Source organism: Arabidopsis thaliana, chromosome 2 (assembly GCF_000001735.4).
Source record: "Arabidopsis thaliana chromosome 2, partial sequence".
Classification (NCBI taxonomy): Eukaryota; Viridiplantae; Streptophyta; class Magnoliopsida; order Brassicales; family Brassicaceae; genus Arabidopsis; species Arabidopsis thaliana.
In genome coordinates this window covers 14682133-14707996 of record NC_003071.7, presented here as the reverse complement: position 1 = coordinate 14707996, position 25864 = coordinate 14682133, and the positions used below count along the sequence as shown (strand labels likewise).

General features: G+C 33.5%; 6 protein-coding genes, 1 long non-coding RNA gene and 1 pseudogene across 13 annotated transcripts; 3 read left to right on the top strand and 5 right to left on the bottom strand.

Moving 5' to 3' along the window:
* Positions 1-570: 570 nt before the first annotated feature.
* Positions 571-1153, bottom strand: AT2G08690. Its single transcript, NR_140390.1, has one exon. It is a non-coding gene; the product is annotated as an other RNA (long non-coding RNA).
* On the top strand, positions 572-3490 carry MEE25 (NAD(P)-binding Rossmann-fold superfamily protein). 4 transcript variants are annotated; one of them, NM_001336532.1, is made up of 10 exons: positions 572-778; positions 1074-1168; positions 1396-1520; positions 1602-1715; positions 1804-1911; positions 2006-2097; positions 2184-2419; positions 2523-2652; positions 2730-2874; positions 2961-3451. In NM_001336532.1, exons 7-10 carry the CDS (start codon positions 2229-2231, stop codon positions 3203-3205), a joined length of 711 nt encoding a protein of 236 aa, NP_001324451.1. In that variant the 5' UTR covers positions 572-778; positions 1074-1168; positions 1396-1520; positions 1602-1715; positions 1804-1911; positions 2006-2097; positions 2184-2228; the 3' UTR covers positions 3206-3451. The 4 variants fall into 4 exon arrangements, with proteins under 4 accessions (NP_001324451.1, NP_001324452.1, NP_850238.1 ...); NM_001336531.1 differs by lacking the exon at positions 572-778 and having other exon boundaries at positions 786-1168; positions 2961-3484; NM_179907.5 differs by lacking the exons at positions 572-778; positions 1074-1168; positions 1396-1520; positions 1602-1715 and having other exon boundaries at positions 1806-1911; positions 2961-3490.
* Positions 3491-3625: 135 nt separating this feature from the next.
* AT2G34840 (Coatomer epsilon subunit) lies at positions 3626-5509 on the bottom strand. 2 transcript variants are annotated; one of them, NM_129037.6, is made up of 7 exons: positions 5221-5509; positions 5039-5128; positions 4804-4955; positions 4575-4710; positions 4330-4485; positions 4087-4166; positions 3626-3925 (listed from the first exon to the last, which is right to left on the bottom strand). In NM_129037.6, the coding sequence occupies exons 1-7, from the start codon at positions 5392-5394 to the stop codon at positions 3832-3834; spliced, it is 882 nt and encodes a 293-aa protein (NP_181030.1). In that variant the 5' UTR covers positions 5395-5509; the 3' UTR covers positions 3626-3831. The 2 variants fall into 2 exon arrangements, with proteins under 2 accessions (NP_181030.1, NP_001118443.1); NM_001124971.2 differs by having other exon boundaries at positions 3631-3925; positions 5039-5509.
* Positions 5510-6110: 601 nt separating this feature from the next.
* On the top strand, positions 6111-6495 carry AT2G34835 (annotated as a pseudogene; the record flags this gene model as incomplete). The annotated part of the gene is made up of 1 exon: positions 6111-6495.
* A 4698-nt stretch (positions 6496-11193) lies between these two features.
* WRKY35 (WRKY DNA-binding protein 35) lies at positions 11194-14301 on the top strand (the record flags this gene model as incomplete). 2 transcript variants are annotated; one of them, NM_001336530.1, is made up of 3 exons in its annotated part: positions 11194-12181; positions 12839-12979; positions 13579-14301. In NM_001336530.1, 3 exons carry the CDS (start codon positions 11592-11594, stop codon positions 14156-14158), a joined length of 1311 nt encoding a protein of 436 aa, NP_001324223.1. In that variant the 3' UTR covers positions 14159-14301. The 2 variants fall into 2 exon arrangements, with proteins under 2 accessions (NP_001324223.1, NP_181029.1); NM_129036.2 differs by having other exon boundaries at positions 11619-12181; positions 13579-14241.
* Positions 14302-16084: 1783 nt separating this feature from the next.
* RALFL20 (RALF-like 20) lies at positions 16085-16621 on the bottom strand. Its single transcript, NM_001336529.1, has one exon. It carries the CDS (start codon positions 16584-16586, stop codon positions 16368-16370), a length of 219 nt encoding a protein of 72 aa, NP_001318355.1. The 5' UTR covers positions 16587-16621; the 3' UTR covers positions 16085-16367.
* Positions 16622-17117: 496 nt separating this feature from the next.
* AT2G34820 (basic helix-loop-helix (bHLH) DNA-binding superfamily protein) lies at positions 17118-18373 on the bottom strand. The gene is made up of 2 exons (NM_129035.4): positions 17685-18373; positions 17118-17597 (listed from the first exon to the last, which is right to left on the bottom strand). The coding sequence occupies exons 1-2, from the start codon at positions 18363-18365 to the stop codon at positions 17403-17405; spliced, it is 876 nt and encodes a 291-aa protein (NP_181028.2). The 5' UTR covers positions 18366-18373; the 3' UTR covers positions 17118-17402.
* Positions 18374-20780: 2407 nt separating this feature from the next.
* On the bottom strand, positions 20781-22827 carry AT2G34810 (FAD-binding Berberine family protein). Its single transcript, NM_129034.3, has one exon. The coding sequence runs from the start codon at positions 22703-22705 to the stop codon at positions 21083-21085; it is 1623 nt and encodes a 540-aa protein (NP_181027.1). The 5' UTR covers positions 22706-22827; the 3' UTR covers positions 20781-21082.
* Positions 22828-25864: the final 3037 nt, after the last annotated feature.

Here is a 25864-nt window from a genome sequence, read left to right as displayed (position 1 = left end):
TATGATATATGAAATTAGTTTAATCAATGAATGTATATTTGATAAACAAATATATAGTATGCAGGAGGTCTTGAGTTCAACTCTCAATGAAAGCAATTTCTCTTCTTTTTTTTCTAACATTAAATTCAAAAAAGATAAACAAATCTATACAACTGAGGAATAAATGGTCTCGAGATCTAGTAAAGTCAATGTGCATGGAACTGTCGGTTGCTTTAATTTTCTTGATCAAGATGTAGTCATGTTTTTGTTTTTAAGAAGACGTAGTAATGTTATGAAGTCAACATAGTTTATAGCCAATTATTTTTATTACTATATACAAAAAGGTCTACTCTTTATAACTCTATTCGAAATTTTTCTAATTATAACTAGCAAATTATCGAACTATCTAAAAATCATTTACAAATATTACAACCAAAAACAATAGATTTTGTTTTGCTTATCATTCATTATACTAATATTTTCCGTAAATTTTTGTTGTACTATAATATGTTGGTCAAGAGGTAGTCAAGTTTTGGCCATAAAGTAAAAGCCACGTAGAGACTTTTGCCGACATGTGCAGCAGAGAGTTCGTCGGTACGCACAGGTGCCGGAGCTCCCTCGTTCCAATCACCGCGTCCCTTATAATACTTGTTGCAATTTCATTCGTTACTTGTGTCTAAAAATCTCAATAAAGTAATCATTTAATTCAACTTTATAGCTCTTCTCTTGTCTCGTGTCTCGTGTTCCCTTCGCTCGCTTTCACCGTCAAGACCACTCTCTTTACTTTCCTCCTTTGTACGTAAGTCGTTCTAACCTTTTCCACTTAGAATTGAGATCGAATCTTTCTTACTATAGAAGAGAGATTCTTGGTCAAGTCCAGATTATACAACATTTTTGCTTTCTACAGTTTTCTTCTGTTTCCTCATGTACAGGCTGAACTTTGGCCTTTTTGTTGTTGTGAAATTCTGTGTCGGTGTGAATTCTGCATTTTCATTTTTATTTGAAAGACCTACATGTTCCCACCCAAACTGGAGTTACTGAGGTTTTTGCAGGTGCGAGTTTTCTAAATATTTCGAGTTGTTAATCTCTTACAGCTGAAACTGGACTACGCCGTGTACTTTCAGAATCAAAATGCTGAATTTAGGCAGAGCTAGAACCGGGAGGCAAAACAGATCTATGTCTTTTGAAGGTACACACAGGAATATCTTTTAGACTTTTATGATAAAACCTGATTTTTCTACTGTTTTTTTTTATTTGTCTGAAATATTTTGCTTACTTGTTTAGAAGTGGTTGGTAAGTTGATAGAGATTTTAGATTTTCTGGGGGCTTATTAGTTAGCTCCAAAGTCATAAGCTTTTCTTGTGTTTCTTATTTGGATTCAAAATTTCACACATGTTGATGATTTTTGGAGTGTAGGATTGGATTTTGCAGACCCAAAGAAGAACAACAATTACATGGGGAAGATTGTTTTGGTCATGACACTTACAGCAATGTGCATTCTCTTGCTCAACCAATCCCCAACCTTCAATACCCCAAGCGTGGTATTACTTCTTATATGTACTTAACTTGATATTGATACAGTGTCTCATTTTTGTAGTAGTAATGTTTTCTTCATCTTTCAGTTTTCTCGAAGTGAACCAGGAGTTACACATGTTCTAGTCACTGGTGGTGCAGGGTATATCGGGTCACATGCAGCTTTACGCCTTCTAAAAGATTCATACCGTGTCACCATTGTGGTATACATACATCTCCATTGCCTTACATAGATTCATGCTTCTCGTGTTGTATCTAAGTAAAGAAGTAAATCTTTTCATGTTTTGGCAGGACAATCTATCTCGAGGGAACCTCGGTGCAGTCAAGATCTTGCAACAACTGTTTCCGGAACCTGGAAAGCTTCAATTCATTTATGCTGATCTTGGAGATGCAAATGCTGTATGATCCTTCATTGTGATTTTAGATATAAGACCACCATAAACACACAGACAAGCTTTTTTGTGTGTGTTTTCTTGATAAGAAATTCTTTCAGGTTAACAAAATATTTTCTGAAAACGCATTTGACGCTGTGATGCATTTTGCTGCTGTTGCTTATGTTGGAGAAAGCACACAGTTTCCTCTCAAGTGAGTATTTTTGTTCCTTCTCAAAATGATTTAACCTTTGCTGTAAGATTGATGTAAATAATATTTTGTGTTCTGTCATTTGCAAGTATTATCACAATATCACATCGAACACATTGGTAGTTTTAGAGACAATGGCTGCTCATGGTGTGAAGACTTTGATATATTCAAGCACATGTGCTACTTATGGAGAGCCTGAGAAAATGCCAATAACAGAGGAAACTCCACAGGTTCCAATCAATCCATATGGAAAGGCTAAAAAGATGGCAGAAGATATCATCTTGGATTTCTCCAAGAATTCTATTATGGCAGTTATGATCCTAAGGTTGTTAGTTAATTCTGTTATGTGTGTGTGTGTGTGACCTCTGTGTTTGTTTTCTCTTGCCCTGAAGTTGAGTTCATTCTGTCTTCAAATTGGTTTTCTTCAGATATTTCAATGTGATTGGGTCTGATCCTGAGGGTAGACTAGGTGAAGCTCCAAGACCTGAACTCAGTGAGCATGGACGGATCTCTGGTGCTTGCTTTGATGCTGCACGAGGCATCATTCCCGGGCTGCAGGTATTTACCAGGCTCTTTTTTGTGCGTAATCACCACATATAATCTCTGTTAAAAGTTTATTTGGTTTTTATCTGCAGATTAAAGGAACAGACTACAAGACTGTTGATGGGACTTGTGTACGTGATTACATTGATGTCACCGACTTGGTTGATGCTCATGTTAAAGCTCTTGAAAAGGCGAAACCCCGCAAAGTTGGTATCTTCAATGTTGGTACCGGGAAAGGTATAAAATTAGATGTTTGGCAAAGATTCTAGGATAGTGAAGTGAATGGATTTCAGAGAATGTGGTATTAATTGTTGTGCAAGCAGGTAGCTCGGTGAAGGAGTTTGTGGAAGCGTGCAAAAAGGCGACCGGCGTTGATATAAAAGTCGATTACTTGGAAAGACGGGCAGGAGATTACGCAGAGGTTTACAGCGATCCAAGAAAAATCAAAGAAGAGCTGAATTGGACAGCTAAGCACACCAATCTTCAAGAAAGTTTAAAGATGGCATGGAGATGGCAAAAGCTTCATCGCAGTGGCTATGGATCTTCTTCCTTGGTTTCTGCATACTGACCATTATGCATTAGGTATGTGAGCATTGCCCTTCAAGGACTCCTTCATTAGAGTCTTGATTCTAGATGGTAGTGAAGGTAGTAGAAGAAGATGGATTTATTCTTAGTAGAATAGTATTCATCTTATCCATATATAGAGATTATATATGAGATTATTGATTAATAAAATATCATCCATGTCAATCACCTATTTTATTGTGATTGAGGTTTATCAAAATCCTAACGGAAGACATATGTCGCTTCTTTGTGTAAAAAGTGAAAATCATTGGTTGGAAAAAAATTGAAGTATTTCCAAGTGAGAAGCTTTTGTTTGTTTTGGTATTTCTAGTTTGGATTCAAACGATCGGTTGAATTCACTCAAGGTTTCGGGTTGAGTTACACGATCTGGATTGGTTAGGTTCGAAATTAAGTAAATGACAAACGGAATTGAGAGTGCGAGAGGTGGAATTTGATATTTTCAAGTAATGAAATGTAACTTAACATATCTAATGGCAAAAGCTGGTTCATATACTGGTTTCGAAAAGACAAGACAGTATGGTTGTTCTGGTAGATTTACCAACCCGGTGAAAATATGCGGTAAAGCAAACAAATCCTGCACGTCTTTTAGCTTGAACCATGGAAGAGTCTTTAGGCGACCAATTGAACTGCTCTCTCGAAGTTATCTTCAGCTGATGATACACGCTTCACAAGTATGTGTTCCGGGTGTGAAAGTTTTAGCTGGCTGCAAGAAGGATAGGTGATACAAATGAAGTTAACAAACGAGACCGACCAATGTTTTTATTAGGATTAAGGACACAGTTACTCTCGATTAACTTTTCAGTGAGTTCTACTGATTGATTGGGCAAATGATGCCTAATATAAGAGTAGATAATGAAAATTTACCTTAGGTGGCGTGAAGAAGACTTCCCGACATGAAGACTGCACACAACAAGATTTGCAAGAGTTTCTGGATCTTTAGCATCCTGCAATCACCACAAATTAGTATAAACACACTTCCCCATATACAGAAAAGCCAAGAGACAAGTGCAGTGTGAGAAATTTAGAGAGGTCCCTAGTTTCATATTGTTCCCGAGAATGCTAATGTACAGAGCAAATTTAAGGTACACAAGCCTAATTTGTAGTTACCTTGTTGAGTGCTTCAAGAAGTAGTGTTTCAGCTTCATCGAAGTTACCCATTTGCATACAGCAAACAGCTTTGCCATTCAAGATCAAGCATGTCATTGGGTACTTCTCAGAAAAATCCTCGAAAATGAGATAAGCTTCCTGTATCTTCGAACCGCCCTGAAATCAAATAACGCCTTAGCATAAGAAGCAAATACACAACTCTTTGAAAGAATAAGCCAGAACACATTGAATATTTCGCATTATACCACTGCCAGGTTCAACCAAGCGCTAGCAAGTTGAGTGAGAGTGTGGTCTTCATCAATCTGTTGCATCACTCTAAGCTGCTTCTCAGCATACTCTGCTCTATGCATCTTAATGAATATCTGAACATTCAAGGCATACCTAGAAAAACAATAGCAATGAGCCATCTAAGAACATGTTTTAAAACACAGTATAAATACTCAATCCACCAAATAAAAATCGAAAAAATCTTACAAATCCATAGTTCCTCCAGCATGAGTATGCTTCAAAGTTTCATTATAATCTTCTTCATGCATGAAAATAATACCAGCAATCAATCGTAATGTATCATTGTTTCCTATTGTTGAATCTGCTAACCATTCCTTCAAGCTTGAAATTGTTGATTCCTGAACCAATAACAATCGTTCCATATAAGCATTTGAATCTCTTTACAACATGTTTCGTGAACACGAATCAAAGCCGTAATTACCTTATTTTGAGGAGTCGATAGATACATAGCGAGGAGTTTGACTGCTTGTAGTGGAGTAGCGGCTGATTCATCGATCTCACTGATAACAAGCTTATACACACCAAAATTTGGAAGAACAGATCAAAACAAAACGTAATCGAATCTAAAGAAGAAGACATTATCGATATGATTAGAGAAGTAACCTGATAGCTACCGAGGGCGATGTAAGATCGGAAGACGAGACAGTCACGTTCCACGGCGTTTTCCGGCGAGAGGTTGGCGATCTCGCTGTTGTTGATCGCCGTTTGATAAGCTCCCAAATAGAAATTGTTTCTGAGGTTGAAGAGGTGATCTGGTCCTGCTCCCATGGCTGACATTGCTTCTTCTTCTTCTTCTTCTTCTTCTTCTTCTTCTTCTTCTTCTTCTTCTTCTTCTTCTTCTTCTTCTTCTTCTTCTTCTAGATTTCACAGCTTCGCGTCTAATTCCAAAATCCAAACGAAAGTAAACGGGTTAATAACATAATAACCCCTTAAGTTATAAACTGAATGCATAATAATCCCAGTTCTTTTTGAACTGTTCAAGTAACATCACTAATTTGATTTGGGCCTTGTGCGGCAAAATAACGAATCAGGTTCTTTGTTTGACTCCTGGGCTTTATATCTAGTTGTGTGTTGTGAGCTTTTGGTCAGTCTATGTTTTAAAATCAGAAACGTGAACAAGTTTTTTTTATATATTAAGCATATCACACACTACTCGAAATAGTATTAGACGACAGACATGGTTGAATTAGTGTACTAGATGTCTACATTTGGTAGTGTTCAAAAAAAAAAAAGATGTCAACATTTGGTTGAACGAGCTATTCTTAATTAAAAGAAAATCAATAAATTCATATTTGTTATTATCAGAATGTGTTAGGTTAGTTTTATCGGTCTAGATGATTTTGTATTACGGTGATGTTAATCGGTTGAATAGTCATTGTATATATACTTGTACAAAATACATTTACGGAAATTTAATCAGAAAATATCTTCTTCTTCATCTGTAACAAACTTTCTTATCTCTCGATCGTAATATGGTATTAGAGCCATCAAAGCTCAAATTTCTTCATAAATCATCTCATGTCGATCTAAGAAGCAACATGTTATTTCTAGATACTGAGCATTAGCTCTTGCTACTTGTGAGTTGGTTTGGTTGCATACATTGCTCGTATCTTAAACGGATACTACTTCGATTCTTATCTTGTTTTCAGACAGTACAGATGTTATCTATATTGCAATCAATTATATCTTCCATGAGAGCACGAAATATATTGAGATTGACTGCCATACCGTGCGTGACAAGTTGGATGATGGTGAGCTTAAACTGCTTCATGTTCCCACGGATGATCAAATAGCTGATATTTTGCTAAACATTTGTTCTCACATCAGTTTGAACATCTAAAGTCCAAGATGAGCATTCTCAACATTTTCGAATCCTCATATTGAGGGGTCATATCAGAGAGTGTTGATTTAATTTATCGGTTTAATTGATTTTGTATTACGCGGGTTATATTAACCGGTTGTATTGTCATCGTATATATACTTGTACAAAATACATTTACAGAAATTTAAGGGGAAAATATCTTCTTCTTCATCTGTAACAAACTTTCTCATCTCTCAATCGTAATAATTATATATAGGATATAGTTAAATAAACATAGTTCAAATTTAAATCATGTTATAATATACATATAAGAGTATGACTGTTGTTTTTGTATGAACTTGAGGAACACTTAAAGGGCATGGTCGATTTTACGTAAAGTCAATATTCATTTCACATGTTCAAAGAAGTCCTCGTGCTACACAACCCAATTAATAACATAAATCAATACTATAGTTTATCAAAAAATATCAACCTCTAAAGTCTAAATGTTCTATCAATTTGTGTACTTGTGATTCGTGCAATTCTCTGTGTAATGGGTTTAGGCTCGCTTTTAGCTGAATTAGAATAATTAATGAGTTATGGTTATCAGACATTAATTACATGCACCTTTTAAATGTAAAATGCATCTTCTTGGAATAAGCTCCTCTAGTTTGGTTCTTACTTTATGCAAATTTTGTTTTAATGAATCTCTTTTCTCAAGTAATCTATAATAAGTTTACTATTTGTAATCCCTAATAATCCAAAGGCCTTCTCACTTCTAAAAGTTATCATCATATGCATCTTTTAAATAGCATTGATGTGTCTAATCATACGTTACCAATCTAAACACACATATTCCGTGGTTAATCAGATTTATCTTTCTTTGTCAATTTAAATTCTTATATTGTTTTAAATATATCTGACTGGATAACAGATATTAAATATTACTATTTTTATAGAATCCGTTCATCAACATGCGTCACCGTAGAACGAGGGATGCATGACTTATTTTGTTTTAATTTTTGCACCGTATGGTCTAATTATTGTAGTAAACAATATATAAGTTCATGCCGTTTCATATTAAAATGAATCTGCGTGGCCATTAGAGACGAGGCCTGCTTCATATCATATGGGTCGCGATTTTATTTTTCTTTATCTCCTTTGATAAAATACTAAAAGAAGCCAAATGGCCGGGAAGTGAGAGAACTACAGTCTACATTCTACATATAAAAGAAACGTTGAACAAAGATATTTTTGACTTCCAATTTAAAAAGTAAAAACAGAAATGTTTTGTAGAGCTTTGACAAAAAAAAAATTGTTTGTAGAGGAATTAAAACATAGATATATATAGAGGAATATGTAATAGCAAAGATATTTCTAGATCTAGACTTCAAAAAAAATATTGTAATTGGGTTTTCTTTTTGGAATAAAATCATCCAAATGGATTACCGATCCAGATGTATGTGCAGTGTTTTTTCTACTAAGAACTTGAGTTGTTGCCTTGTTGGAGACGGTCACTTATAAACTTGATCCAACCTCCAAACTTTCCAAGGAAAGTGAATTTTTGTGTTTTATATGTCGAAATGCATAAATCTGGGTGTATATTAATACGTCGATTTTGTATCTGTTTAACACACGCAACGTCGCAAACTGAATGGATATTTAATTGAGACCCTATATAATTTGATAAAAGGAAAAACAAAAGAGAGAGAAATATAATATGGGATAAAAGATATGTAGTAGTGATGAGGTTGTAATGCACCAACGTGGATCTAAGTGTTTGTCATGAAGCCGACCATTTTTTCACATTGCAAATCTAGGCATTTCGATAGTGTTTTTTGTTCATTTGTCTAGGTTGAAAATGATCGATCATAAACCTAATATATATTTTTTCTATGAAATATTTACATTTTTAGCAACAACAAAAAAAATGTTTCTGATCCTTTGAAGAAAAAAAATGTCAATTTTTGTTTTTGGGTGGTTAATTTCCTCTATAAGTTTTCTATTTAACAGCAACTATATCGGTAACATTGTAAAGAGAAGTGTTATTTAAGCCAATGATGAAGTTCTTTATTTTCTCGTCATCTTCTTTTCTGTGAAACATGTAAATTATATATTCTATGAAGCATCTTACATGACCGGTGTGGTTATTATAATTTACAATTGTTTTTGTATGATCATATCAAGATAATTAAATGCGGTGACAAAAAGTAAGGAGTGAAAAAATTAGACCATATGATGAATACACCATTTCTTATTATTAGAGTGAATGTAAAACATTTATAATTTCTTTATAACTACATATACCATGTCCATGCAGATTTGAATATGGTAGTGGCACAGTGATGGATTTGAATCTGGTATTAACACAACAATCAAACTTACCACAAACAAGTACATTGCACATTTACATGATGTATGTCCTGATCGAGAGGGACTTAGATTATTAAATGAGTGGGCTAAGCTTAGCACATATTATATAGTTATGTGTACAAAATAGTACCTTATTATATCTCAAGCCGTTAAGAAATGGGTTATTTTAATTTGACCAATAATAATCTAGCAGCTAGTTTGGAAAAAAAATTATTTCGTTTAATCAACACACGAAAATGTTTGTTGTTAACCAGCTAGCTAACAAAAAAATAACCAAGTAGGTGAGCTACAATATTATATATATAGTATGGGCATTAATTCCACTAATAATTAGGAATTAGATTATAAATAAATAAAATAATTAATTAAGTCCAACATGCACATAAACACATGCTAATACCATGTGAGGAATTTATTACCCATGATACTACTCTCATTCTTCAGTTTATTTTTAATCGTACCATACATGGAAATTCATATATATGTAATAGACAAATATGTTTCCAAGAAATTTGGTGTAAATAGTATATAAACAATAAAACAATGTAAAGAGTAGTATATAAATATATAGTTGGCGACAATATGGCAAATCTAGAATGAGATAACTGCAAACGTATATAATTAGTTGGCACCAATACTAAATCAATCTACAGCCATATATACACCAACTGAGAATTGTTTTTCTTATTTTAACCCAACTCAGATTTGAATAAATTATAAATTGTGTGTTCGTATATTTTGAAGAGTCGTTATTCTACAAGTCCTGGCCAGTTCCATTACATCATATGTCTTTTGATGTAAACAATTATTATATTTGTTTTATAAGACTGTTTGGTTTGATTATGTCTAAACAATTATAATTGCTTTACAAATCTAAACCGTGACTCAGAGGATGAGTTAAGAGAAGTGTTCTATCCACAAACAAGATCGTTCTTTATAACACTTGTTAAAAAAACACTAACGAATATATAGAAAATAAACAAATTACGTAATAATAAATTTAAGAAACTACATTTTCTCATACCAAAAAAAATATATATTAAATTTTCATTAGTAATGTGGACATTAGGTTAACATTATTTTTTTATTGCATGTTATTGAACAACGAGAAGTGAATATCCCGTCAAGCATAACTATGTCACACGAATAAGCTAATGTGGAGATGAAATTTAAAGATCAAATAATGTTTGTTTAGTTTACTTAGGTTTCTAAGTGACATTCAAAGTGTCATGCTCATGCATAACTATATACGCATTCATGCAAAGAATAGCTGGCTTCGTCTCTACTCTCTACCATTTATGCGAGATTTTTCCAAATATCAGCCACTTATATTGATTTATACTTCATTCATTTCCTTAATTTTTGGATATAAAACCGCTTACTCACAGTAAAACTCTTTTAAAATTTAGAATAATTTTATAAATTTGTCTCCGATCATGACCGTCTAATCAAGGCTCAACCTACCTTTCAATATTTTCTCGAAAATTTAGAATTCTTCTAGCACAAATTTGAAAAGTTTGCTGAAATTCACCAAAAAAGTTCCCAAGCTATATTTAACTTTTATCAACATGAAAGTTTGTTCACGTACGGGGTCGTTTAAGGTAGTGACAGTAAATTACATTTTGTCATTTACGATTCTGACAGAAACGAATTCTTCGTCGTCTTTCGTCTTTCCCGCTGTAAATATATGCAAGCTAATGATTTCTTCTTGATTAATCCTCTGCAAATTTTGATTTAAAATATAATTTTAGTTATGGGGCATATAATAGTCACTAAAATTGCTTCTCTCCCTCTCTCTTTGTTTAATATAAAAACAAAAACTGCTTTATTTCTTATTTTTTCTAGTCACTTGTAATTGTGAAATGACCAGCTAAATACAAGTCAACTACGGTTGACTTGAACAAATGACAATATTCAATATCAGTAACGGATAACTTCTTTTGTTATATCTAGCTGAAGTCTCTTTAAGATAAACGAAATAAATAAGAAAACATTGGATCATAAATTATGAAATCATTTATAAACCATTAATACATAATACAGTCTATTATACATGGTTGTGGACAAAAAGTATTCACAAAAGAATGATTCACTTTAATATAATAATTAAAAAACTTGTATATACATACAGACAAAGAGATTTTTTGGTACTCAAGACAACAGAAAAATGTATTTCAGAATGTTTACGTGGCCCAATGACATTGGATGAAAAATGAAACGTACTCCGATAAATGCGGCTCTTTGCCTATCTCTTTATTTCCCAATCACTTGTTTTTTTTTCCTTTCTCAAGTGCACCATCTCATTATGCCCTTTCAGTCTTTCACATTATATGATATTGTGATATACTAGTATATAAAGAAAAATAAGTACAAGACTTGGCCGTATTTCTCGATCCATGAATTTCTTTTAAAAAAAAAATTATATCACAATTCACCTCCTTAAGATATACACTACTTAATGGTTTATTAATCAGCTCATTATATAAAAAGAGTACATAATTTGATCTCCCTCTCTCTCTTTAACTTGGAGAAGTTGTCGAAGATATTCTCATTCTGAAAAGTCAGCGTCTCTTTCTCGTTTCATCAACCATTCATCTTCTTTTCCCCAATAAGATCACCAAATTTCCCCAAGTAAACAATCCAACATCACTGATCACCCTTTTCCCAAATAACTACAAAACGATCGAGAATTATAATCAGATTTCTCTCACGGATTCCTAATCATTTTTATTATATTTGGATATTTGCTAATTCTTCCCGTGTATAAATCTCATATAAACACGCATCATACATATATATTATGTGCAGCGTCTTTGAGTTTCAAGACATGGACAACTTCCAAGGAGATCTAACAGACGTCGTACGAGGAATAGGATCAGGCCACGTGTCACCATCTCCTGGACCACCGGAAGGTCCATCTCCGAGCAGCATGTCTCCGCCGCCAACATCAGATCTCCACGTGGAATTCCCCTCCGCCGCTACTTCTGCCAGCTGTCTCGCAAATCCCTTCGGAGACCCGTTCGTAAGCATGAAGGATCCTCTCATCCACCTCCCGGCCAGCTACATCTCCGGCGCCGGTGATAATAAAAGCAACAAAAGTTTTGCAATCTTTCCAAAGATTTTTGAGGATGATCATATTAAGAGTCAATGCAGTGTCTTCCCAAGAATTAAGATCTCGCAAAGTAACAATATCCACGATGCCTCCACGTGTAATTCTCCGGCCATAACCGTCTCCTCTGCCGCCGTAGCAGCTTCGCCGTGGGGCATGATCAACGTTAATACCACTAACAGTCCAAGAAACTGTTTACTTGTCGATAATAATAACAACACGTCATCATGCTCACAGGTTCAGATCTCTTCTTCCCCTCGGAATCTCGGAATTAAGAGAAGGTAAAAAAATTCGATCTACGTGATTTAATTATCATTTTTCCCTTCTTGATTAAACGAGATCATTTATTAGAGGTTCATGATAAAATAAAATAACACCATGTGATTAAATTATTTTCCCTTCGGAGATTTTCATTTATTGACGAATTACATAATTTTTTTAGTCTTTCAGATTTACATATTTGAAAACTTGATTAGGTTACTCGCCGTTCTATATTTTTGAAAATTAATAAATGAAACAAACAAAAAAAACGAGTGGAAATAGCTAGGGTTTCGTTTTGTGTAATGTATTATATATGTATATGAAATTTTCTGAATTCTTACATTACATTCGTCCTTTTTCTGCTGTTCAATTTTAATCCTGTCGTTTGCTTTTGTTAAACTTATTATTTTACTCTTTTATTTTTGCTTTTATATGATTTTTTTTGTAGACATATTTATCTTTTCAAAACTGAAAAAGGTATGCGCAGTACGTAGTTATGTATGAAGTGTAAACATCATAAACAAACAATGAACATCTACATTATGCACCATATCTAAAACTGAACTCATCATGTCCCACACTAAAATTGACCTCAAAATCAGCTTTACATTACAACAGTTAGACGTATACTTACATATATATGTCTCAAACTCTCAATATACTGATGGTTCATGCAGGAAGAGCCAGGCAAAGAAAGTGGTGTGCATACCGGCTCCAGCCGCTATGAACAGCCGGTCCAGTGGAGAAGTTGTTCCGTCTGATCTATGGGCTTGGCGAAAGTACGGTCAAAAACCTATCAAAGGTTCTCCTTATCCAAGGTATATATTTACTCACATGTGTTTATATAACCCTATGTCTGTGACTCCGTTTCTACATATTAATTAGAAACATGAAATTTATATAGATATAAAATATAAGTATGTTCTTTCAATAGGAATGTTTTCTAACAAATTGGATATAACTATTTTATATTACAAACGTATATATAATATATATGTGATGCTAAAAAAGTGAATTTTAGTAAGCGGAAAAGTTTTTTTTTTTTTATCAACCATTGAAAAAACTCACAATTAAGTAGGATCTACAACTATGCTTTTCCCTTGACAAACAATATTGCAGGTGCAATCATTAGCATGGAACTACAAAAGTATAAAGTTCCTTCAATTTTCTACGGCGCACATTAAGCCTTTTATATGCCTTATTGTGACATTTGATGCAAACTTATCTTATAAATCATAATATATATATATCCCATCGGAAAAGCTAAGATATCATTAAGATTCGTTTATTCCTTGATCCAATTGAGCGTAAGTGATCAAATGGGCAGTTACTTCTTATTTGTTACACATGGTTACCTAAAATATGGTTAATGTAAGTCTTTGATAACTTGGATTAGGATTAATTATATGTTTCGCAGGGGTTACTACAGATGTAGCAGCTCAAAAGGTTGTTCAGCTAGGAAACAAGTCGAACGTAGCCGCACTGATCCAAACATGTTAGTCATTACTTACACCTCTGAGCATAACCACCCATGGCCTACTCAACGCAACGCTCTCGCAGGTTCCACTCGTTCCTCTTCCTCCTCCTCTTTAAACCCTTCTTCCAAATCCTCAACCGCAGCCGCCACTACTTCTCCCTCATCCAGAGTTTTCCAAAACAACAGCAGCAAAGACGAACCCAATAACTCCAACTTGCCTTCCTCTTCCACTCATCCTCCTTTTGACGCCGCCGCAATTAAGGAGGAGAACGTGGAAGAGCGTCAGGAAAAGATGGAGTTCGATTATAATGACGTTGAAAATACCTATAGACCGGAGTTGTTGCAAGAGTTTCAACATCAGCCGGAGGATTTCTTTGCCGATCTCGACGAGCTTGAGGGAGATTCTTTGACTATGTTGCTCTCTCACAGTAGCGGCGGAGGCAACATGGAAAACAAAACGACGATTCCAGACGTTTTTAGTGATTTCTTTGACGACGACGAGTCCTCAAGGTCGTTATAAATATTGTTGTTAATGTATACATAGAAATGAAATTATTCATGTAATTCGTTTTGTGTTAAATGACGGTATTTGCCTTTGCAACCTTTGCCTGTGGAAGCCGATGAAGGGTAACCTCGTTATTTACACTACAATTTTTGGTGGGGTCCATCTATAGTTGAAACATAAAACCCCACTATTTTATTAAAAATTAATTTCTATTAAAGACTTTTATTAAAAAATATTTTTTTACATAATCAGCGTAGTTTGAATCGAAACTTAAACTAAAGTCCCAAGACATGTTATAAACTAATTTATTTTTGGTCGGAAATGAATCATTATTTTACAAAGTAGACAAACATGAATATTGAAACTGTAATGCACAAATTAAAATTCAAAACATGATTTGTACTAGTCCTTAATTCTAACTAGATACAGAAAATTACATTCAAGAGGTAGATAGTGTCGTTGCGATTAGAGCTGTGCAAGCTTACGAGCTCAATACTATGATCGATGTAACTATATATGGTCGGATATAAGAAAATAGTTAATGAATGGTAATAATAATTTATCTTTTTTGTTAAGGGAATAATTTGTCTGTTTGACAATGCATGTGGATGATCTCGGAAGGCAGGAAGAAAGCTCTGGTTTCATGGCTTTTCTTACGGGACGAATTAAATGAGAATCCATAATAATTATCAAGATTGATATAATAATGTATTTAGATATATTCTGACTTGTGACAATGAATATGATGTTTATCTAATTTATTTGAGAAAGTGAACAAAAAAAAAAAAATCTGCCCCGTTAAACAGAGCCGTCTAAACTATTGTACAAAAAAACTTTTTTTTTATAACGTAAATCGTGTCTTATACCTTGCTGCTTCCTTGCTATATTCATGCGTTACACAACAGTCTTACAGAATAGAATAAGTAATTAATGTTATTGAGATATAGTAATTTGTTTTCAATAAGTATTTGTCCATATAGTCTTGAACTGATCTGACTGTTACGGCTAGCGTTCACGGTTTACCGCTAACGGAATTTATGTGTAAATCATTTACAGTGGCATGTTAAAAAAAAAGAAAAAAAAACTGTAAAATCAAAACCTATATATTAGAATAAAAATCACGTACGTAATATCCAATTTATCACATTTAAACTTTCCCATTTTTATGTTTTTCCTCACTGTTGATATGGGATTACGAAAGTGTGTGGGATCTCAACTTTTGATCAAAAGTATTTGAAAATAGTGACCTTAAGTTTTGTCAAATCCATCGGACTTTGATTGATAGAAAGAAAAGGTCCATCACAACTTATTTTTAATTTAATTTTTTAAACAAAGTGTTTGATTTGATGAGAGGGATGGAGAAAAAGAACAGTCGAATATTACACGTTTAATTATCATAAGGTTTACTTTTCGATGTTTTTTATTTTTTTTATCCTCTCACGATGGGACACAGAGACTAAGAGGTGTTTGGTGGGCAAATAGGCTAATGGATGCTACTATTTGGCGTCACCTTATTTAGATTAATGAAATTTTTTTACTTTTTTTTTTTGGGTTATAATTGTGGGACATTATGTATATATGATTTTTAGTTATAACATATGATAAAATATGGTGGTAAGTCCCATCGATAAGCTTTTTAGACTAGCGTCGTTATAACCTTAAATCCTACTAAGGAGAATAAGCTGGTGATAATGATGGTTGGCTAATAATCCTCGAAATAAGTATAAAATAAATTTATGGTGCAGATATAAAGAATGGTAGGAGAAGATTGATGTATTGAAAATATTGATTAAACATTTATTCTTGAAAATAATAATGAACATTCTTTATGAGACCGTAACGATAAATTCTTCGAATAATCACATTGGTTTTTTAAAAAACTTTTACTAGAAAAGAACCCCGCTCATCTATTTCTGAATTTTATATACTTTTTTTAGTTTGATGGTTGTATAAGTTAATGACCTTTTATGTACTCATCTTCAAATTTTATTTAAACAACATCATGGATAATTAGCTGCAAAATAAACAAGATTAAACACTAACTCATAACTCAAAATAACAAGAAGAGACACAAATTTAGGCATAATTACTTTAAAATAGTTTTATTCTCATAAAAACAGTTACAAAACTTTTGTATTTTATATTTTACAAAATTTGTTGGGAAATTAACTCTTATTTATGTAACATTATTATTTTTATTTATATAAAATAATATATCATATTATCAAGTACCACGACATCTTTGACTAGCTTCACAACCTGGTTTATATGGATTAGCCGGTTGCATTTTACAACTTGCTGGGGATCCAGGAGGACAACCTTTAGGTTCATCTTCTCGCATAGCTGGATTGCCTATGGTTTTTGCTTCTGTTGTGCTCATGACGATAGATAGAATAATCATAAGAGCGAATGATTGCATAATTGTTTTCTTGGATAGAACCATTTTTATTTTATTGGATAGCTTTTTTTTACTTTTTTACCATTGAATTTACAACTATTATATAGTGTGGGTTTGTTGCTAAATAAAGAATGTTTGGGATGGGTTTAGTTATTTGTAACCATTGAATATTTTATGAGGTCATGCGCACTGTTTGGTGAACCATACTTATTAATTTTGTGTAAAATAGTGAAAATGATGGAAATTTTAACTGCCAGTGAAAGAAATGATCAAAACAAATCATCAAACAAATGATCGAAACAAATCATAAGAAAATGTTTTGACAACAAGTTGTGATTAACTAGATTTAAAGAATTTAAACCAAAATTTAATCTAAAGTTGTTATTGTTGTTTAATCTAAAGTTTTGATGTTCAATCCATAAATAATTCAAATTTACAGAAAACATATTTTTTTATATGAAGTTGTAAAAAAAAAAAATGTATATAGTAAATCAGAAGTCCGGAAAATCAAGTCCCCTTATCGATCGGGTAAATCGGAGAAAATGTTCGGGCTTTGAATTTGTAAAACCCAGAAAATAATAAAGCCCCAAAATTCTTATGGATAAAAGCTTGATTTTACACAAAGATCTCTTTTAAATGTAAGAAAGCTTCAACATGCGGACATACATTAACTAACAAGAACAATGTCAGACAAAAGCTAATACATAGACTAATACAGATGAAGTATTAGTTCCCAGTTAAGAGGAGATTAACCAGGATAATTAGCCCCTAAATCAACAAGACAAAACACTAACTAAGAAGACAAAACAACGATAACAGACACAAATTTAGGCATAGAGAACTTCAGGCTTGAAACTAAAACTAGTTAGCCAGATGTTTAGACAGTAACTTGTTGATTTCTCGAGAAATATTCGGGGTTCTGCAAATGGTTTCTTCAGTTGTTAGATCTTGAACCATTTCACACGGTACCAAACACACTTCCTCTGTTGATAACTTCTCCTGGATTGCTTGCGATTCAAGCAAATACTGAGTTTCCATTTGCACATTAGAGCTACCCTGCGTAAACAAATTAAGAAGCTTGTGAGAAAACACGATTAGAGTTTCAATTGGATGATAAAGTTCTTATTTGGGGTTGGTTATTACCTTCTTTGTGGTCTGCATCAGTTGGAGAATCCCAACTTGACTCTGCAAAAACTTGACATACTTAGCGGCGGCTTGGAACATCTCGGCGGTGTTAAGTTTATTGCCACCGGGGATGAGTTTTCCGAGCTCGTGAGTCTTCTCTGCAATTCTTCTTCTCCTCCCTCTAGCCGCGATGCTCTGAGATGAAAGCGTCGGTTTCTTTGAGTCATCTTGATCTCCCCGGCCTACCTTGAAAGCTAAAGAGAAATCCGGAACTCGAAACTCCTGGAAGGTACAAGATTCTGGAACGAAATCAGTGTCGCCGAAAGGGTCGAAGAAATTCGGGTTACGGCTCTGGAAATGGTTTTGAGTGTTACAATTGTAGCTGGAGTTAACAAGTCTCTGGCGTTTTGGCGTGGGGAGAAAGAAATCGAGGTCGTGTGTTTCGTTGAAGATTTCGTTTTTAGGGTTAGGGAGAAAGATTTCTTGCGGAGAAAGAAACTGGTCGCAGAAAGGGTCAAAGTGGGTCTGTGAAGGAGCTTCTTCTTGAAACAATGGCTGATGAAACTCCAGTTGCGGTTGAGATTGGAAGAAGAAACTATCGGTTTCAGGGATAATCATATCCATCTCGGGAATAAAGCAATCCTGGAGCTGGACAGGAGGATCGTAGTTAAAGAAGTAGCTTAAGCAATCCATGGACATTGAGGAGCTGAAACCTGTAGTAAAGAAGAAGGTGAAGCAATCAGGAGAGGAGTTACAGACTATTTTAATACATTATTATTAAGCTTAACTAAGCTTTAATTACTAGTAACGAGCTTACATATATAGATAGACGTATAAAACAAGTTAAGAAAAAAAAAAGTAAAGACAGGAGAGGATATATGAGAGAATCAATGAAAGACCTGTAGATTGATTTTAGACGATAATGTTGTGTCTTTTTTGTTTCAAGTAGACTTCAACGTTGTAAGTTGATTTACTAGTTAACTGTCTCTTACGCGTTATATATGAGAGAGAAAGAGTCGGACTGAGAGAGGTTAGGGTTTTAGCGAAGATAAAGGAGGAGTTACTTCGGGTTTTACATCTTTTTTTGGTAACCACCTCCGAATTATTAGGACATAATTTATTTATTTTAATAAAATATCTAGCTTAAATAAATATTTCTTATTAATCAGTTTCCTCGCCAACATAAACATAATCAAATATATTTTTTTTTAGTAGGAAGAAGTGTGTATTGTATAAGAACGTGCATAATTAGCTGAGTAAAAATTAGAGATAAGAAAAATCAATTAAGAAATATTCTTATGTTAACATATATGTTATTTATAATATATATATTCATAACATATTTAGATTGTAAGTTTTTTTTTTTTAATTGTAAGTTATTATCGATATATGAGAAACTGAGAATTGAGCTACAAATTTAAGAGTAACCGTCACTTTAAAGTTATTTGGCAGCTATTTTTAGAATTAATGCGAATAATTAATTAGACATAATAATTGAATAATTAGCACATATTTACTCAGCTTGCCGTTACTCATCTCACTCAATAACTGCATACTCTCGATTCTTTTGGTTTGGGCCTAGGCCTTACATTTTTTAACCAATAGCCTCTCTCGATTTCCTAATCCTTCATTTTTCATAATTTACTTAACAAAGATAATTATGAAAAATTTATTTCTTCTATTCTCTGGTGGACTTGGTAAAAGACGGCGACTTTGGCGGGTAAAGCTGGTTTAGTGGTTCCACGTGCTTCATTCTTTGACTTTGCCGCCAAGTTTACTAACCCACCTAAGTAAAACACTAAAACGAGCTGGAATATGCTAAATGAAAAGAGCCAATTAATTAATCACTTTGAAGCCCATTTTACTTTCTTTCGAAGGTAGAAGAAAATCAGTACAAAATGATGAAAACTTGAAAAGTGTTAGAATGAGACACCCACAAGGCCACAAGTGAAAACAGAGGGCAAAAGAAGAGAAACTCTTTGAACCCTTAAGATTTAAGGACAAGTATAAATTAAAAACAACATTTAATTTGTAAAAAATATATATCATGCTAGACTGCTAGTAACGTTAGTTACTAAAACCCATACGTCTCTAATATTTTTCTTGTTTCATATAAAAATATTCCAAAATAACAAATACATGTGATATTTTCATGATTTATATATTCTTCTAAATGAAATTTGGGTTGAAGTACTCGTTAGTACAAGGTGTTAAACATAAATCTTTTCTCTCTTTTTAATTATATTATTAAATCTATTTTTTCCATCATGATCTGAAATAATTTGTAACACTATTTAAAAGTTTACTTAACAGTCAATTGTCTCCCCTACAACACCATCAGCTAGTATAGTAGTATACAACATATTTGTTCTAGGGTGGACAAGAACAAATACAAGTACGTACCCACTTGTAACTTAGATGATATATATACATTTTGGCTTCAAGCTAGTGTTTTCTCTTTTAAACATTTGACTGGTGATATTGGTCATTTGATTGATTGGAATCGAGATTTTTTCAAATTGTGGTGAGAAAGTCTCGGAATTTTGCCCACGTGTAAAATATTGAACTAACAATTATAACTAACCCTATCCCAAAATGTCGGACCAGTTTGGACCGATCGACCAGTCGAAAAGTCTATATCATATAGTTAAAACTGTGACCTCATTACAATTATTGGAAGCAACTCGACCATGTCCTGTTCAAGCATTTAATATATAAATCCTATCACGTGTTCATCTGTGACTCTGCGCCAAGATTTCTGAAAAACACACTTTTTGCAATGGACCCAATGATTTTGTTCATCGCTCATCGGTCATACTGACATACTATGTTTTTGACAAAAAAAAACAAAAGTTGCATAGATTCATGCAAAAATTATTAGGCTTCTTTGCTAGATAACTAAATTAGCGGTAAACTTGACCCCAATTGTAAATAAAATAATATTAGGTTATGATTTAGAAACATATAGTGATATCATATAATATAGTTTGTCATCGGATAAATTAGTACATGATATTTGTTTAAAAAGACGCGTAAAATCTGGTTGATTTTTTATTATGAAATTTATTTAAGATTTTGCAATCAGTATTCTTTGCAAATTAAAGACCATATATTGTTCATTTATGCTATAACTAAAACTAATCATATATTGTTGATTATAATCAATGAATTCTCTTAGAGATATACAACTCCGATCCATTTATTATTAAAAATTTTAGCACATAACTTCTCTTGGAGATTGAAGTAAACCATTATTTAACACAAAATTATCAACTGCCCATGCCAGAACAACTAAGGAACATATATACCCAATAGATTCATTGGATATGATCCCAAATTTCAACTTTTAATAACTTAATAGTATACTCCTTCCCACACAACAATACAATCAATTCAAACACTCACCAATCACCAAACTAAGCAAGAACCGGAATCCCTTGCTGAGACCGGAAAAAATTAGTCCGGTCGAACCGGGCTTTAATCTTAACCAATCTCAAATAATTCCCTTTGAAATAACTATCCCCATAAACCTTAGCTCCTTCATACGTCGCATTATACCCCGGCGTAGTAATTCCGATATCGACATCTCTATAATTAAAGAAAGCTTCTCTCGGATTCTTGGAAACAAACGGAGCCATAGCTTCTTTAAAACTTCTTGCAATCGCCAAGAACTTCTCTTCAAGCTCATCTCCAGGTCTATACCAATTCATGAAATGCTCAATCATGAAAACATTACCACCTCTATGCACAAACGCCGTCGCATCAGACGCTATCTCAGCCATTTTCCCTCCCCATGGATTCCATTGCATCCAAACTCGTCGTGGAAGTGGCGAATGATCAATCATTGTTTGAAAAATCTTTGCAAGACCCTGTTTTGAGATTGGTGCTTGAACAAAATCTGAAGTACGTTTCCAGTAGTATTCGTTGGTTGATACTCTTTTGAGAAGTAACTCTATCGGTGCTTTTTCTGGATAATTCGCCCAGAAAACACTAGATTCGATCCATTTCTTGACCATACAATCTTCTTTCGTTAAATGTAGCTCAGGGAAACTCTGTTTCGTTATGTTTAAAAGTCTCTCAGGTAAACCAAGAAACATTCCGATGAAGGAGACTTTAATCGTCTTACCTTTTGAGATTTTCCGGTTTATTGGTTTAATCTCTAACCGGATAAACAAATCTCTGTCGATAACCGGAGCTACTTGTTGCCATTTATGAACTAAATCAACGGCTCCTTCTCTCACCGTTCTTTCTAGTTTAAAAACTGTGACTTTCTCCGGAACCCTAACGAGTTTTATCTTCCAGGCAAGAATGACTCCGTAGCTTCCGCCGCCTCCGCCGCGAATAGCCCAAAACACGTCTTCTCCCATAGCTTGACGGTTACGGTACACTTTACCGTTGGCGTCCATGATTTGAGCGTCGATTATATGATCAATGGATAAACCGTATTTTCTCATGAGGTTACCGAATCCTCCGCCGCTGAAATGTCCTCCGGCGCCGACTTTAGGACAAACTCCGGCGGGAAAAGCGTGGACTTTGCTTTTACTTGCAATGTTATAGTAAAGCTGACCTAGTGAAGCTCCGGATTGGATCCAAACGGTTTCGTCTTTCATGTTGATATCGATTTTGTTGAAGTTGTACATGTCTAAGATTACGAAAGGTACCGGAGAAGTGTAGGAGAAGCCTTCGTAGTCGTGGCCTCCGCTTCGGATTCTTAGCTCGAGGTTTAGGAGTTTGCAGCAAGAGATTGTTGCTCTTATGTGAGTTTCGGTGACGGCGGCGACGATAACTTCTGGTTTTCTTGTGGAGACAGAAGCGAACCGGAGGTTTCTGACGCCGTTCATTAGGTTTGTTGAGAAAGATGAGTTTGTTGGGATCACGGCGGTTCTTGAGTTGGGACTGCCGTGGTCGGATGGTTGAGTGTCGAGGCATCGGAGAAAATGCTCCGGTATAGATAATGACGGTGGTGATGAGTTGACTTGTTGAATTATGAGATAGATAATAATTATAAGAAACGTTAATGGTCGTGACCAAAACTTCATTTTCGTTTTGTTATTTGTGATTGGTTTTTGAATAATGAAATAGCTTTGTTGGGTTTGTGTGTGTATTTATAGCCAATAGAGTAGTATAGTCTTTGTATTTAATTTTCCAGGGAATATTCGGCGATATATATATATATATATATATCACGATAATATTCAATTCAATTTGAAGTTTCTATAGATATTAGTGTAGTTTTCTTATTTTGTTGTTTATATCCGCTTGTATTTTGTATAGTATGAGTAAAAGTATGCAAATTGGATATAAGTTCCGTAGAAGATATTGGTTACTTTGACATATTTAAAAAGTAACAGTAAGAGTTACTTTAGTTTAAGATTTGTCGACGATAGGATGCCAGAATTCCACGACCTGTCAGTCACCTCACCAATGATCAACTAGGATATGATTTGATTAATGTTTTTTGGTGAATTTTTTTTTTATAGGTAAAACATAATTAACAAAACGGACTTTAATTGTTTTTATATGTAAAACATAATCTACTAAACGGACTTTATTTGTTTATTATCAAATTAAATAGAGTAGTATGTGTTTCTTTCTTTTTTTGGGACCCTTGGTAGTTAATTGTTGCATGTGGCGTGATTAAATTAGGTCTTAGAGCAAATCCAAGGCGATCAAATACAGAAGAGCTACGTAAGAAGGTCAACACGTGTCGTTATGGATAAGTTGATGAAAAATACGTACCTGCAATAAAATTGTCCACATGAATTTCTTATCACACGAGGACTTTTGATCGGCGAGGACGGTGAGTGTAGTTATGATTCTCGTGAAGGCAAAGATAAAAAAGACAAGTGTTGTTTTAATCAGTGAATCAAAATCAACCAAATAGGCTTCTTTTCTCTTTACTCTAAACTCTTATCTGTAAAAGATTCCCTTTTCTGTTATCTCCAAAAGTCATACAATAAAAGAGATGGTCTTATAGCATTAACATATCTGCATATGTATAATGTAGTGGTCGTGGATCAATTTGTGCTTACGAATCCAATTATCCAATAGAGTTCCCACAAGATTCAGAAATTTGTTAAAAGAAAGACCAGTTCATTTTTATTTTTGTTAAAGATCGAAAGACCAGTTCATCTGTTTATAAGTTATAGTTTCAAAATAAGGTTTAATTATGAGGTCACATGCATATTATGAAACTAAACATATATATCTCTAGCTAGTCTAGCTATTTTGTTTTCAAGTTTATTGTGAAGTGTTTAGACCAAAATGGTAATGTTTCCCCTCCGGGCTACTACAAACCATTATTCTCGAAATTTTCCTTTGCTCAAAATTGAAGTACTTAAAGAGTTCTTTCTTGTTTTGTTATAGTACTTATTTGTCTGAATATAGCGTTCATCCATTTTGTACAACTGCACAGTATATAATATTTGGCGTCGGTTACCCACCGCTTCGACCATAGTGGATTTGGATCCACCTAACAAATATGTTAGAGCATCCTTGACATACCTCAGTATTTAGTATTATCTAAACGTAATTAGTTTTATCCTAGTCTCTCTTATATATGTGTAATTCTTTGAATACACCATGCATGAATATCACGTTCTAATAATTTATATAGGCTCCCAACATCATGAGCTTAATTCAAGTTTAGGATCGGAAAACAAATCAAAACTAAACTAGTTTGAAGCTTAGTATATATATGATTGGAGATTTGCAAAACTACCCATTTTTTACTATTTTTTTGCAACAATACCCTTTTATGTTTTCCATTTTTAAAAGTACCCTTTCCCTTGAACAAAATGACCAAATTACCCTCATCTAATAGAAACATGTAATTGGAAACTGAACTTTTCCCGCCAATTTTTTGGCGCCAAAATTTTTATTTTCCGCCAAAAAAAAAATTTCCGCCAAACTTTTTTCCCGCCAAAAAAAACAATTCCTGCCAAAAACTTTTTCGTAACAATTTTCCTCAGCTAAAAAAATGATTTTAAAAATCTTTGTAAATATTTTTTGGCGGCAAATAGATTTACAAGGGTTTTAAAAGATTTATAAGAGATTTTAAAAGAGTTTTAAAAGATTTACAAGAGATTTTAAAAGGATTTTAAAAAATTTACAAGAGATTTTAAAAGGGTTTTAAAATCCCTTGTAAATCTTTCAAAACACTTTTAAACCCTTTAAAAATCTTTACAAATTCTTTGTAAATCTTTTAAAATCCTTTAAAATTCCTTATAAATATTGTAAAACCCTTTTAAAATCTCTTGTAAATATTTTAAAATTCTTTTAAAACAATTTTAAACCCTTTAAAAATCTTTAAAAGACCTTTGCAAATCTTTTAAATCCTTTTAAAATCTCTTGTAAATCTTTTAAAACCCTTTTAAAATCCCTTATAAATCTTTTAAAAACCTTTTAAAATCCCTTGTAAATCTTATAAAATCTCTTGTAAATCTATTTACCGCCAAAAAATAAAAAATTGGCGGGAAAAATATTTTTGAAAACAAAATTTGGCGGGAAATTTTTTGGCGGGAATTTGTTTTTCGAAATTTTTTTGGCGGGAAAATTTTTGGCGAAAATTTTATTTTAGAATATTTTAGGTGAAAAAATATTAATATTTCATTTTATTAAACTAAAACAATTTCTAAATAAAGGTAAAATGGTCATTAAACATTTAAAGAGGGTAGAAATAAAAATGAATAAAACATAAGGATAAAGTTGAAAAATGGCATCATGAAAAGAGCATTGGAAAGAATTTTTCATATATAATTAGGATTTCTCCACTATTTACAAATTTTCACCTAATTTTTTTTATGGGTAGATGAGATGCCACGAATGAAAATGCTCATACGACTAAAATACCTGAAAGAGCACTCGTATTCAGTCTATTTAATATGGCGAGAACCACTACATCCAGAACGAAAGCGAACAACGCAGAAAAACCCCAGCAAAGTCAATGTTAATACTAAATTCGAGTAACAAAATAATCAAATATTGATTCATCTCTATTACAAAAAAGGTACATTGAATAAGATCTTTAGTATATATATCTACTCTTTAACAAAATAGAAAATCCATCTAATAATATTTTTATAAGAACACCATAAAATAGCACACTAAAACGAACTTCGAAGGACAACGATCGATCAATCAAACAACTATCTTTTTGTGTTTTGTCGTTTTACTTGCTTAACTAGTTGACATCAACA

Bases quoted from the DNA above. Each gene is read 5' to 3' on its own strand.
- AT2G34820 (NM_129035.4), bottom strand. From the start codon at position 18,365: ATGTCCATGGATTGCTTAAGCTACTTCTTTAACTACGATCCTCCTGTC. The intron at 17,598-17,684 runs GTAATAACCAAC...TTGTTTACGCAG, and splicing joins TGATGCAGACCACAAAGAAG to GGTAGCTCTAATGTGCAAAT.
- AT2G34810 (NM_129034.3), bottom strand. From the start codon at position 22,705: ATGAAGTTTTGGTCACGACCATTAACGTTTCTTATAATTATTATCTAT.
- RALFL20 (NM_001336529.1), bottom strand. From the start codon at position 16,586: ATGGTTCTATCCAAGAAAACAATTATGCAATCATTCGCTCTTATGATT.
- MEE25 (NM_179907.5), top strand. From the start codon at position 2,229: ATGGCTGCTCATGGTGTGAAGACTTTGATATATTCAAGCACATGTGCT. The intron at 2,420-2,522 runs GTTGTTAGTTAA...GGTTTTCTTCAG, and splicing joins ATGGCAGTTATGATCCTAAG to ATATTTCAATGTGATTGGGT. The intron at 2,875-2,960 runs GTATAAAATTAG...TTGTGCAAGCAG, and splicing joins CAATGTTGGTACCGGGAAAG to GTAGCTCGGTGAAGGAGTTT.
- AT2G34840 (NM_129037.6), bottom strand. From the start codon at position 5,394: ATGTCAGCCATGGGAGCAGGACCAGATCACCTCTTCAACCTCAGAAAC. The intron at 4,486-4,574 runs GTATAATGCGAA...ATTTGATTTCAG, and splicing joins CTTGGTTGAACCTGGCAGTG to GGCGGTTCGAAGATACAGGA. The intron at 3,926-4,086 runs GTAAATTTTCAT...TCCTTCTTGCAG, and splicing joins TCTTCTTCACGCCACCTAAG to CCAGCTAAAACTTTCACACC.